Below are 13,745 nucleotides of genomic sequence, written 5' to 3'. Positions count from 1 at the left end.
ATCTTCTGATGTACAAAAGTTTTTAATTTTCATGGAGTCAGATTTGTCTATTTTTTCTTCAGGTGCCTGTGACTTTGGTGTCATATCTAAGAAATCATTACCAATTCAGTGTTGCGAAACTTTTGCCCTATGTTTTCTTCTGAGTTTTATAGTTTTTGCTCTTATGTTTAGATCTTTGACCCACTTTGAGCTAATTTTTTTGTTGTGATTTTTATTTTTTGTGTTTTTTTGAGACAGAGTCTCACTCTGTCACCCAGGCTGGAGTGCAGTGATGCATTCATAGCTCACTGCAGCCTCAATTCCTGGGCTCAAGTGATCCTCCTACTTCAGCCTCCCAGAGTACTGGGATTACCTGTTTGAGCCACTGTGCCCAGCCTTTGATTTTTTTGTATCATAAATGGAATTGTTGGCCTAATTTCCTTTTCTTATTGTTCATTGTTCGTGTATAGAAACACAACTGGTTTTGGTTACGTGTATATGATGTGCAGTGCTTAGGTCAGGGTATTAGGGTGTCCATCACTCGAGTACAATACATGTTTGTTAACCTTACTCCTTTATCAGACGTTGACTTTATTCCTTCTGTGTATTTGTACCATTCAACCCACTTTTTTTTTTTTTTTTTTTTTTTTTTGAGATGGATTCTCACCCTGTCACCCAGGTTGGAGTGCAGAGGAGTGATCACGGATCACTGTAACCTCTGCCTCCCAGGCTAGAGTGATTCTCCCACCAAAGCCTCCCAAGTAGCTGGGAACACAAGGTGTGCACCACCGTGCCTGGCTAATTTTTGTACTTTTGTAGGGACAGAATATCACCATGTTGCCCAGGCTGGTCCCAAACTCCTGAGCTCAAGGGATCCTCCTGCCTCAGCCTCCCAAAGTGCTGTGGTGGCCTGAGCCACCACACCTGGCCAACACACTGTTCTCTATCTGAATATTTTCTCTGATTGTGTTGAAAGTTTTTTATATTTGTAAAATCCTGAGCAGCAGAAATGGAATAAACATGGGATTTTTTTTTTTTTCTTTTTTTTGGAGATGGAGTCTTGCTCTGTTGCCCAAGCTGTAGTGCATAATCTTGGCTCACTGCAACCTCTGCCTCCTGGACCCAACCGATTCTTCCACCTCAGCCTCCCCAGTAGCTGGGACCACAGGCACACGCCGCCACGCCAGGCTAATTTTTTGTATTTTTTTAGTAGAGGCGGGGTTTCACCATGTTGCCCAGGCTGGTCTCGAACTTCTAAACTCAGGCAATCTGCCAGCCTCAGCTTCCCAAAGTGTAGGATTGTAGACATGAGCCACTGCACCCAGCTGGGATGTTTTAATATACTTTTGTCCCTGAAGTCTGAGCGAAGCTGTTTTGAAGGCTAGCCTGGTGTTACTTGATAGCCAGAGCTGGCCATGTCTGCTGTGTATTTCTTACATATCATGTGCTTTTCAAAGTGCGCCTGGTCTGAGCAAATATAGGGCATCAGAGGCTGGTGAAGGGGAAGCATCTCTAACCCTTGAAAGCTGTGTGTCCTGGCAGCAGTCCATGGAGCCCTGGCTCCAGGAGCCCTCTGCTCACACAGCAGAAGTGAGATCAGGCCCAGGAGAGCTCTCAGCCACATCCCTGAGAGAACCAGCCCAGCCATGGGAACTCTCTTGTAGGAACCCACTTCCAGCGGGTGATCCCAGAAGATGGCCCTGCAGCTCAGAACCCAGAGAATGTCAAAAGGCTTCTTTTCTGCACCGGCAAAGTGTACTATGACCTCACCCGAGAGCGCAAAGCACGCGACATGGTGGGGCAGGTGGCCATCACAAGGATCGAGCAGGTGAGGGCGGGTGGTGCCATCAGGGTGTCCCCCATGTAGGGGTCAGGGCTCTGGTGCCTTCACAGAACAGCCTTGCCTGGGGTGTGGCCCTCAGGTTCCTGACCTTCCCTGCTCGGAACACCAGTTTCCCTTTGCTGGATCATGCCTGCCCTCTGAGTTTCCCCTTTTTGATCTGACCCCTGCTGTCTCCTAGCTGTCGCCATTCCCCTTTGACCTCCTGCTGAAGGAGGTGCAGAAGTACCCCAATGCTGAGCTGGCCTGGTGCCAGGAGGAGCACAAGAACCAAGGCTACTATGACTACGTGAAGCCAAGACTTCGGACCACCATCAGCCGCGCCAAGCCCGTCTGGTAAGGCTCAGTCCCCGCCAGGAAGGCTGTGGGACCCTCCTCTCAGGCCAGTAGGCGGTTAGCCAGGCACATGCAGCAGAGGGATGGGCTGGGCCCACTCAGTGGCCGCTGCCCTCACTGCCCCATCCCTCCATCTCTCAGGTATGCCGGCCGGGACCCAGCAGCTGCTCCAGCCACTGGCAACAAGAAGACCCACCTGACGGAGCTGCAGCGCCTCCTGGACACGGCCTTCGACCTGGACGTCTTTAAGAACTTCTCATAGATGCTGCCTAGGGTTGCTTGGGCCATTGCCCTCTCCACACCCATGACTGCCCCTTGCTTCTCAACTAAAGAATAGTGCCTCAGCGCTGCCCACACCACCGCCTTCCTCGCTGTGCCGCCACCCCTCCCTCTGCTCTCATAGGAGTTAGGCTGTCGTCCCCCTCCAGTGCTTGGCTGCCCCACAGGCCACACACTGCCCAGGCTCTGCTGACTTCCAGGAGGCCAGGGGGAGCAGGAGGAGGAAAGGTAGCCCCCGAGGGCTGTCCTTGGGGAGGGGTCAGCTCTGGCCACAACCCTCCCCACCAGTGTCACCTACTAGGGTAGGGACTGGGCCTTGTGTGGCTTCCTAGTGTGCTGGCAACCCCGTCACCCAGCAAGGCACAGGCTCCTGTATTTGAGACTAGGATAGCTTCATCTTGAGCCTGAGCCTTAGAATCTATAGAGGATCCTGGAGTCGGATCTAGCCATGGCTGGCAGAGGTTTCTAGGGTGGTCCCCAGCTGTGGCGTGAACTGAGGACGACCCGGGGCAGCTGGCAGGAGAGAGCCTTGGCCTGACCTGGCACAGAAAGGGCAGCTTCAGTCTCTGCAGTGTCCATTGTCTGCTGTTCCTTCGAGGGTTCCAGGCTGTGTGTGGGGCCCAAGCATGTCCCACCCACCCCGCCTGGGCCCAGGCAGCACCTGGAGCCCACAGAGTCTGTGCATAGCTAGGAAACCCGGCTCAGGTCGCCACCACCGGGGCACTGGCTGGTCTGTCTTGGTCCTGTTAACCCTCCACCTCCACCCACCTCCTCCCTTGGCCTCTTTCCCCACCCCAACCATTCTTTCTTTCTCCTTTAACCCAATGGAGACTTTCTGATGCATCATTTTCTTTGCTGTGCCAAAGCAGGTCAGAAGAGGGAGAGGAGGGGCTGGGGATGAGGGGCAGACCATGGCCAAGGGGCCAGCTGCCCCCTCATTCATCACTCTGACCTTCACAGGGACAGATCTGATTTATTTATTTTGGTTAAAAAAAAAAAAAAAAAGGAACAGAAACAACTTTGCATTGCATTGGCTTGACCCATAAACTAAGTTATATCCGTGGGCACGTCTGCTGTGTCTGTCTTGTCTGTTCTGCCTTCTCCCCTGAGGGGAAGGGGCTGGGCCAGGCCCCTCCTAACCCGCCTGGGAAGCAGCCCCCTCCTCGTCGGACAGGGGGAGCGATGACCACCACCTGCAGGCCCTCGCAGGCAAAGCCGTCATTGTGAACGCGGCAGAGGCGGCCCGGGCCGCCAGGCTGTTTGGGTGCAGTCCTGTTTCTGAGCTTTCCCTGGTCTGGGTCCTTCCCCGAGCTCCACCTTGAAAAAGTACTCTGCACTCTGTGCCTCTCCCTTTGAGCCAGGGTGCCTGCAGGCTCACCCTAACCACACGTTTGTTCATTAGTGCTCCCCAGCGCCCAAGCAACGCTTTCAACCTGGAGATGGGGCCTCTCACCAGCTCACACTTGGGTCCCCTCTGGCCGAGAGCTTCATCCCATAACAAGCCAGGTATTGGCTTCCTCAGCACTCAACCAATCTCATCCCTGAGGAAGAGCTTAAATGGGGTCAAGCCTCTGATCCACCACCCTGTTCTCTAGGGAGCACCTGCCTGGGTCCCTTGATTTATCCTGTTGTCCCTTTGCAGCATGGCCCAAGGTTCTTCTAATGGAAGCATGACCACCAGCCAGTGCCAAGTGGAGTGGGTCTTGGGGTGGGCGTGAAGAGCTGCTGCCACCACCCCAGAGCTGTAGACAGGTGCTCCTACATGCGTCTGCTGGTGGCCAGTGCCACCTCCCTGTGCCTCGCCACTTACCCAAAATCCTGGCCGGGCTGGGTGGCTCACACCTGTAATCCCAGTACTATGGGAGGCCAAGGCAGGAGGATAGCTTCAGGCCAGGAGTTCAGGATCAGCCTGGGCAACATAGACCCTATCTCTACAAAAAAGTTTAAACATCAGCAGGGTGTGATGGCGTATACCTGTAGTCTCAGCCTCAGGAGGCTGAGGTGGGAGGATCACTCAAGCCTGGGAGGTCAGGGCTGCGGGGAGCTGTGGTTGCACTCCCAGCTAGGTGACAAAGCAAGACCCTGTCTCAACAACAACAAAAGATTTTGGATAAATGGCCTCGGTGTGCTGCAGCAGGGGAAGCCGAAACTCGTCTCTATGAGGGAAGCGGAACATCCGGATGAACAGAGCCCAGCGTGATTCTGCGGGTCTGGGAACACCTCCCAGAGAGTGGGGCTTGAGTTGGTTCCTGAAGCGGCTCAGCACAGTGACCCCTAGGTCATCCTGGCAGTAGTTCTGACCACGGGAACAGGCAAAGCCGCTCTGGAAACTCGAAGTATGTGGCGGGTCTTCGTAAGTTCTCACTGCAGGTCCGTGGCCCTCAGCACCCTGCAAGGAGAACAGGGCTTTGTAAGGGCTCTGGAAAGATCAGGAACGGTCAGAACATGCTGGACCAGGTACTCACACATGACGTCTTGCAGATGGTTCCCTGGTTTTGTTCTGTTTCCGTTTTTTATCGTCCCATTTTCTAAAATTAGAAAAGAATTGTTAGAAGGAAGACGCTCCACGCAGTCAAGGCAGCATCTTGTGTGTTTAGATGAGACTTCGTGGGCCAGGACCAGGTGTGCGTGTGTGTGTGTGTGTGTGTGTGTGTGTGTGTGTGTACACCAAACAGCAGAGTGACATCAGGCGTGTGTGTGTGTGTGTGTGTGTGGGCCAGGACCAGGTGTGCGTGTGTGTGTGTGTGTGTGTGTGTGTGTGTACCAAACAGCAGAGTGACATCAGGTGACAGCCTTGGGTTAGCGTCACAGATGTAGCAGGCATGGTGTGGTGTGCTGAAGGGAAATGCAAACCGTTTTTAGGACAAAGAGGCCTTGTCCTGGTCACTGGCGAGCAGCCTGGCCCTGACTCACCCCTGAAGCTCCTGAATTGTCACCGGTAGGGCAGAGCAGGCAGGGACATAACCTACCCAACATCACTGTCAGCGTCCTTGTGCTTTTCTGGATATAAAAAAGGTACTTCTGCATCCGAAATACCTAAGCTAGATGTGAGAGTGTCAGCTTGCTCCACTGGGGAGGGAATTTCAGAGCCGGCCCCCCTCACCCAAGTGCCACTGCTGGTGATGGGTGGGGTGGGTGAGGGTGAAAGGGGATCACCAGCCCCATGAACTCAGTGTGGTCTGAGAGCTAGTGCTTTCTGGAGGGGGTGGGGGATGGGGGAATGATAGGCTGAGGCTTCACTCCATCACCGTGTTTGTGCAAAGGTGTCCACACCTGAGAAGGGAGAAGAGGCTGCCGGCCCCACTGGAGTAAGTAGGAACGCTACGCCCGGATTCCCTCCCTTTCCTCCAGGAGAAACAGAATTGGAATCAATGTCCGGTGATACTTCAGGCCTAACTTTGGTGGGGTAGTGAGCTCCCTGTCGGGATAGTATTCAATTGGGATTTCACTGTACAGAGATGGTAGAAATGTCCCTGTGTAGGGTTCCGGGATCTTATGACCAGCAGGTCTCTGCTAAGGGACCCCTGCTCTGCCCACTCCAGTGTATGCTAGCACACCTGGCTCTCAGTCCCCAAAATAGACCAAAGACTTCCCTGAATGACGGCCAGAGCAGCGGGTTTTCTCCAGGATACCCAAAGGGGCCACGTTACCCACTTCCTAAGGCCTCATTCCCCCACCCAGCCTCACCTATCTTCCCAGACCTCTACTCCCTAGGGCCTCACTGGCCCCCAACCTGGCTCATAGGCTCAGGGCCCCAGATTGCCATGGAAACTTCTGTTAACTCCCAAGTGCCCAAGTCCATCCAGGCCCCTGGCCAGAGGGTCTTGCCCCTCCAGCGTTCTATCCATTGGTGTGTCGGGTGTGGTTTGTCAGTCTTGAGACCTACCTGTCTCCAGCTCTCCCCAGCGCAGAACTGGGTTCTAGTCTGCCTCTGGAACTCTTGACCTGGGCACCCTGAATTCCTTCCCTGCCCAGACCTCTACCCTGTGTAAGGAAACGGCCCTAGTGGGAAAAGTCACTACTGAACAAGCCCCAAGGATAGGGGCTGTTCCCTTTGTGCCAGGTCTTCTCTCTCGTTTCCTCTGCTCACTCTGGTCCTTAAGGTCAGGCTTAACAGAGTTTAGCACCTAAGTTCAGTGAAGGGTCTGGGCTGTGGATCAAGGAACAGTTTTGCTTAGTTCTGGAGTTAGCAAAGCTGCATTGCCTCATTTGTCACAGCCAGAGACCAGGAAAGGAAGATAAAACAGATTGGTGACCAGGTTGGTATGTCCAGAGGCCCTAGTAGTCTGTGGGAGCAGATGTTACCTGCACTCAGAGGTGTCGGAGGGAAATGGGCGGAGCTTAGAGATCCAGGTGAGACAAAAACTTGGGCAGAAGGCAGACAGATGTCAGCAAGGCTTGCCTGGCCAACGGCAATGTAGAACTGGGAGAGAGTAGGTCAGATGGGTGTGTGGGGGGTGGGGGAGGCCGAATTTGAAAGCTTCATGACCTCCAGATGGAAATGTCAGGGAGGCCATTGGCTTTATGGATCAGAGCAGGGAGACGCACTGGGTCCTATTAGTCATCTGTGGGTGGGGGTCCTGGCCCCTGGGGCACTGGATAAGACAGTGGGAAGAAAGGCGGTGGGGGAGCAGGCCCCGACAGCTAACCATGTGCCTCTGCAGAGCAGAGGTTGAGTCTCGATGTCCAAGGGAAGTATTCTTTTTCTCCACTCAGCCCCAGATCTTGTCCCTCCCTAGGTTTTTTTAATCAGTCATGCCAATAACCTGGCAGTGCCACTGGGCATCCTGTACACCTATTCCCTCCCCCTGCTGGGGCTGTGCCAGGATCCACCTGCTCGTCTCTTCAGGGCTGTATGGACTGCCTTGTTACTGCAAAATGATTTTCAAACTCAGATTGGATCCTGTCTGTCCCCTGTAGGAAACCAATAGCTCACCTTCCCCAGCAGTCTGGTTGCTTAGGGGGCTGTCCTCCCTCCCCACCGGTGCTCCAGGCTGCCCAAAGAGGATCTGGAGATGAACTAGATGCCCCCTTCTCCTCTCCTTGCTCCCTCTCCCTGGAATCCCTTTCCCTGCCTTGTCTGCAGAGCCCACCCCCTCCCAGCCCACCCCGTCACTCAGGAGCTGTGTGTGTGTCACCATCCTGACACTGCTATCCCCCATGTTGGCTGCAGTGCCTGGCACATGGCAGGGATTCCTTTGGGCTTCCAGGATGAAGGGATGCTTGCTTGTCTATTACATTTTCTCTCCATTGGAGAGGTGGTAACTAAAGACTGCGCAGAAAGACTGGTAATAGGAAAATGGAACAGGACTTTGGCCATCACGTCAGGAAGCTATCATAGCTCTTTCCTTCCGAGACTCAATACCAGAGCCCCTTATACCACGGTGGGCCAGGTCCTGCCTAGATTTCCAAAGTTGGGATGGGACTCCCTCAACCCCCTCCCCACCCTTCATCCGGGGCTTATTTACTGAGTGGCCAGCACTTGCTCTTTGGGGTTCAAGGCACCACAAACGTGTGTTCATTCTGTGTTGTAAGAACCTTCTAACTCCCGCCCAATGCTGGTCATTTCTACTTCCCCAAAGGGGCCTCTTGAAACTGTCATTGCAGAATTGTAACTGAGAGAGTGACAGAGGTCTGACCTGGCCAGCTCCATCCTGTTTCTGACCTCCAAGCTGTCTTTGTCCATTCCCGGGCATAGGCTGAACTAACTTTGGGAGGAACGTAGTTTATAGTTTATAGTTTGAGACAAATATAACAGCCTTTTCCCAAAACGAACCCCCTTCTTGCCTGGGATGAGACTGCCTTTATAGGACTAATAAATTAGTCAACAGGTTAGAAATTTTGGTTTAAGGAGTCATGTCCCTGGAGGCTACAAGATTCTGATGCTCCCCAAGTTGCTTCTGGCGATAACATCACTATTTGTAAGACCTGAGATCAGACCCTGCACTGGATGGATCAGCTGGCACCACCCAGATGGATAAACTGGCTCATGTGATCTTGTGGCCCCCACCAGGGAACTGACCCAGCACAAGAGGACAGCTTCAGCTCCCTATGAGTTCACCTCCAACCCAACCAATCAGCACTCCTGACTCACTGGCTGCCTCCCCCCGCCCACCAAACTATCCTTAAAAACTCTGGTCCCCAAATGCTCGAATGCTCAGGGAGACTGACTTGAGTAATAACAAAACTTCAGGCCGGGAGCAGTGGCTCACGCCTGTTATCCCAGCACTTTGGGAGGCCAAGGTAGGTGGATCACCTGAGGTCAGGAATTCAGACCAGCCTAGCCAGGGTGGGCTGCAGCCCCTCGGAAGCTCACTGCAACCTCTGCCTCCTGGGTTCAAGGGATTCTCCTGCCTCAGCCTCCCTAGTAGCTGGGATTACAGGTGCCCACCACCACACCCGGCTAATTTTTGTATTTTTGGTAAAGATGGGGTTTCACCTTGTTGGTCAGGCTGTTCTCAAACTTCTGACCTCAGGTTATCCACCTGCCTCGGCCCCCCAAAGTGCTGGGATTATAGGAGTGAGCCACCATGCCGGGCAATTTTTTTCTTTTAAAATACATGGGTTTTTGCCATGTTGCCCAGGTTGGTCTCAAACTCCTGGGTTCAAGCGATCCACCCTCAGTCTCCCAAAGTGCTGGGATTACAGGTGTGAGCCATCGCTCCAGGCCCAACTAATTTTTGTAATTTTTTTGTGGAGGTGGGGTTTTGCCATGTTGCTCAGGCTGGTCTTGAACTCCTGGGCTCAAGCAACTCATCCTCCTCAGCCTCCCAAAGTGCCAGGATTACAGGCATGAACCACGACACCCGACCCACTCAATTCTCACTCTGCACTGCTCGTTGCTTTGTCTGTAGATACCCTTAAGATTGCCAGCTAAGATTTAGAACTGAGATGTGCTTCCATTATGGAATGAGGCCGGGCACGGTGGCTTGCGCCTGTAATCCCAGCACTTTGGGAGGCCAAGGCGGGCGGATCACCTGAGGTCAAGTGTTCAACACCAGCCTGGCCAACATGGTGAAACCTTGTCTCTACTAACAATACAGAAATTAGCCAGGTGTGGTGGTACGTGCCTGTAATCCCAGCTACTCAGGAAGCTGAAGCAGGAGAATCATTTGAACCCAGGAGGTAGAGGTTGCGGTGAGCCAAGATCACGCCACTGCTCTCCAGCCTGGGAGACAGGGCAAAACTCTGTCACACACACAAAAAAGGAAAATATTATGGAATGAGCCTTAGTTTATTGACTTTCTGAGAGTGCTGGCAAATGTTAGGCAATGGGGGAATGGTACTATGTAAAGAGAAGGTAACATCCTTGCCTTTGGAAACATCACAGAGAGGCCAAACAAGGCCACACGTATACAACACACACACACACACGGTACACTGCAGATACACTGCACATGCTGGACTGGCATGGAGCGTGGTTCACCACTTAAGCCCGCATGGCTCCAGCACATTCAGGCCGGTTAGGAAAAGGAAGTGGTGAGTAGACCAGGCCAGGGCATCAGGGTAACCTGAGAAGATTCCCAGGGAGGAGAGTTTTCGGTCGATTTTTCCATGAGGCAGGTAAGTTTTGTTGTGGGTACTGCAGGCAGGAGGCCATGCCAGGGCTGTTAGCAGACTCTTGGCCCGCTGGGAGAGCACAAGCCGCACGTCACTAGACATGAAGGCAATTAGACAAAGGGGTGCAGGTTGAGAAAAGTCCTAGAACATGTGGGAAGGAGCTTGCATCTGAACAAGTAACCGTTGGCAGTGATTGTGCACAGCTAGGGAAATGGAGAAGAAAGAACAAGGTTTAGAGGCAGCCTGTGATGGGTCAGACTGAGAGGAAGGGCAGGAGGGGCAGCCAGGATGGCCTCCAGGGAACTTAGACTTGGAAGCAGTGGCTGGTGCTGCCTTGGGAGGAGTGAGGGCTCCACACTGATCATAGCCGTGCCAGGCACTCTTCACTGGGCCAAGATGAATGGAGGCCCAGGGCTGCAGACCCCACTAGGCATTGCACAGGCCCTGCTGAAACCGGCTTGCATGGAGGAATGGAGTCACTTAATTGGCAGGCATTGAGGGGCAGAGAGTGGACCAACAGGGTCCGGGGGAGATGGGGAAGCTGATCCAAGACCAAGGCCATCCTAGGCTGGACAGTAGCCCTGAAGACAGCCACGTGACCTATTTCGCTGCCCATCAACACACTTTTTTTGGGTGGCCAGAGCATTGCCACCAGCCTACACCTGTCCCCACAGCCCTTCAATATGGCAACAGTGAAGCAAAGATTCAGAGTAGGTCATTGTTCCCAAAGGGTGGGCTACAGCCCCTGGGAGGCCCCTGAGGCCCTGTCAGCGGTTGGTGAGATCAAAACTATTTTCAAAACAATTGGCCTTTTTGTCTATATGGACATTTGCCCTGATACTGAACAGACAACGGTGCCTGCCAAATCTGCTGGCACAGAGCACCAAACTGAAATAGCTGTCACCATACTCTTCCCTGTCCCCATGCTCTCACAGAAGCATTCTTTTTTTTTTTTTTTTTTTTTTTTTTTTTTTTTTTTTTTTTTGAGATAGAGTCTCACTCTATCACCAGGCTGGAGTGCAGTGGTGGCATCTCCACTCACTGCAACCTCCGCCTCCCGGGTTCAAGTGATTCTCCTGCCTCAGCCTCCCAAGTAGCTGGGACTACAGGCACCTGACACCATGCCCGGCTAATCTTTGTGTTTTCAATAGAGATGGGGTTTCACCATGTTGGCTAGGCTGGTCTCAAACTCCTGACCTCAAGTGATCCACCCGCCTCGGCATCCCAAACTGCTGGGATTACAGGCGTGAGCCACCACACCTGGCCCACAGAGCATTCTTTACATCAGCAAACCAAATTCACCAACTGTTAATATTACATCAATTAACCACATCAAGGTTAGTGAAATCATGTGAATTTAAGAATGTCCTTGGTGAAGCAATGCAATTATTAATTGTATTAAATCTCTACCCTTAAGTACATGTCCTTTTAATAGTCCATGTGACAAAAGGGGAAGAGGAAATGCCAGGTAGTGACACCTGAGTGTCACCTCCGGGAAAGCACTCTGGGCTCCTCTCTCCTCATGCCACACCACTTCTGCTTGAAACCAACATACATACTATGGCTATTCATTCACACCTGACATTTGGCCAACATTTAACCTAAAATAAAGGCGAGGCTGCCACTACAAGGAAAACAATCGACAGTATTTTTTTCTTTTTCTTTTTTTCTTTTTTGAGACAGAGTGTTGCTCTGTTGCCCAAGCTGGAGTGCAGTGAGTGGTGTGATCTCGGTTCACTGCAACCTGTGCCTCCAGGGTTCAAGGGATCCCCATGCCTCAGCCTGGGACTACAGGCACATGCCACCATGTGTGGCTAATTTCTTTGTATTTTTAGTAGAGACGGCAGTTTCACCATGTTGGCCAGGCTGGTCTCAAACGCCTGACCTCAAGTGATCTGCCCGTCTCAGCCTCCCAAGTTCTGGGTTCACAGGCATGAGCCATCACACTCAGGAGTTTGAGAACAACCTGGCCAACATGGTGACCAAACTGCGTCTCTACTAAAAATACAAAAAAATTAGCTGGGTATGGTGATGCATAATACCTGTCACTAGTTGGGTATTATTTGTTTGGGTCCGTTTCTGGGTTTGCTACTCTATGCATTGATATTTGTCTTTATTCTTCACCAATACCACACTGTCTTTTTTTTATGTATTTAGTTATGTGATCAATTTTTTTTTTTTTTTTTTTTTTTTTGAGACAGTCTCGCTCTGTCAACCAGGCTGGAATGCAATGGCGCAATCTTAGCTCACTGCAACCTCCACTTACTGGGTTCAAGTGATTTTCCTGCCTCAGCCTCCTGAGTAGCTGGGATTACAAGTGTGCACCACCATGCCTGGCTAATTTTTGTATTCTTGGTAGAGACAGGGTTTCACCATATTGGTCAGGCTGGTCTCAAACTCTTGACCTCAAGTGATCCACCTGCTTGGCTTCCCAAAGTGCTGGGATTGCAGCCATGAGCCACCACACCCAACCGTCTACATGTTTTTTTGTTTTTTGTTTTTGTTTGGTTAGTTGGTTGGGTTTTTTTGTTGTTGTTTTTTGTTTTTTTTTTTTTTGAGATGGAGTTTCACTCTTGTTACATAGGCTGGAGTGCAGTGTTGCGATAGCTCACTGCAACCTCTGCCTCCCAGGTTCAAGCAATTCTCCTGCCTCAGCCTCCCAAGTAGCTGGGATTACAGGCATGCACCACCAAGCCCAGCTAATTTTTATATTTTTAGTAGAGACGGGATTTCTCCATGTTGATCAGGTTGGTCTCGAACTCCCGACCTCAGGTGATCCACCGACCTCAGCCTCCCAACGTGCTGGGATTATAGGCGTAAGCCACAGTGCCCGGCCAGTTGGTTGTTTTTTAAGACAGTATCTGGCTCTATCGCCCAGGATGGAGTGCAGTGGTATGATCACGGCTCATTGCAGCCTTGACCTCCTAGGCCCAAGCAATCTTCCCACCTCAGTCTCCTGAGTAGCTGGGACTACAGGTACATGCCAACATGCCCGGCTACTTTTTGTATTTTCTGTAGAAATGCATTTTCACCCTGTTGCCCAGGCTACCTACATGTTGGGGTTTTTTTAAATTAATTTTGAAACAGGGTGTTACTGTCACCCAGGCTGGAGTGCAGTGATGCAGTCTCAGCTCACAGCACCCTTGACCTCTCGGGTTCAAGTGATTATCAGGTTTCAGCCCCCCCAAGTAGCTGGAACCACAGGCATGGGCCATCATTACTGGCTATATTTTTTGTTTGTTCTTTTGTAGAGATGGGGTCTTTTATGTTATGCAGACTAGTCTTGAACTCCTAGCCTCAAGCGATCCTCCTGCCTCAGCCTCCCTAAGTGCTTGCCAGGCAAGGTATCAGAGACCAGCACCAGGAAGTTGCCGACTCACAGCTTAGTAGGAAGAATTTACTGACAACAGTGTAGGTTTGAAAAAGGAAAGTTTATTAGAAAGGAAGAACGCTTCCACCAGGCACAGTGGCTCATGCCTGTAATCCCAGTACTTTGGGAGGCCAGGGTGGGTGGATCACCAGGTCAGGAGTTCGAGACCAGCCTGGCCAACATGGTGAAAACCTGTCTCTACTAAAAACACAAAAAATAGCCAGTGTGGTGGCAGGCACCTGTAATCCCAGCTACTCGGGAGGCTAAGGCAGGAGAATTGCTTGAACCTGGTAGGCAAAGGTTGCAATGAGCCAAGATTGCGCCACTGCACTCCAGCCTGGGCAGCAGAATGAGACTCTGTCTCAAAAAAAAAAAAAAAAA

At 51.8% G+C, this 13,745-nt stretch overlaps 1 protein-coding gene across 16 annotated transcripts in view; it reads left to right on the top strand.

The window, feature by feature from the left end:
- OGDH (oxoglutarate dehydrogenase) overlaps positions 1–3,501 on the top strand; it is a 94,763-nt gene extending 91,262 nt beyond the window's left edge. For all 16 annotated transcript variants that reach the window (XM_074035095.1, XM_065542018.1, XM_065542020.1 and 13 more), the window contains 3 exons: positions 1,644–1,807; positions 2,001–2,155; positions 2,297–3,501. In XM_074035095.1, coding sequence (XP_073891196.1) covers positions 1,644–1,807; positions 2,001–2,155; positions 2,297–2,417 — 440 coding nt within the window. In that variant the 3' untranslated portion in view covers positions 2,418–3,501. The remainder of the gene's footprint in view (positions 1–1,643; positions 1,808–2,000; positions 2,156–2,296) is intronic.
- The last annotated feature ends 10,244 nt before the right edge of the window (positions 3,502–13,745 follow it).

The sequence above is a fragment of the Macaca fascicularis genome, chromosome 3 (assembly GCF_037993035.2).
Source record: "Macaca fascicularis isolate 582-1 chromosome 3, T2T-MFA8v1.1".
NCBI lineage: Eukaryota > Metazoa > Chordata > Mammalia > Primates > Cercopithecidae > Macaca > Macaca fascicularis.
The sequence above is the reverse complement of the archived record's forward strand: the minus strand, read 5'-3'. Positions and strand labels throughout refer to the sequence as shown.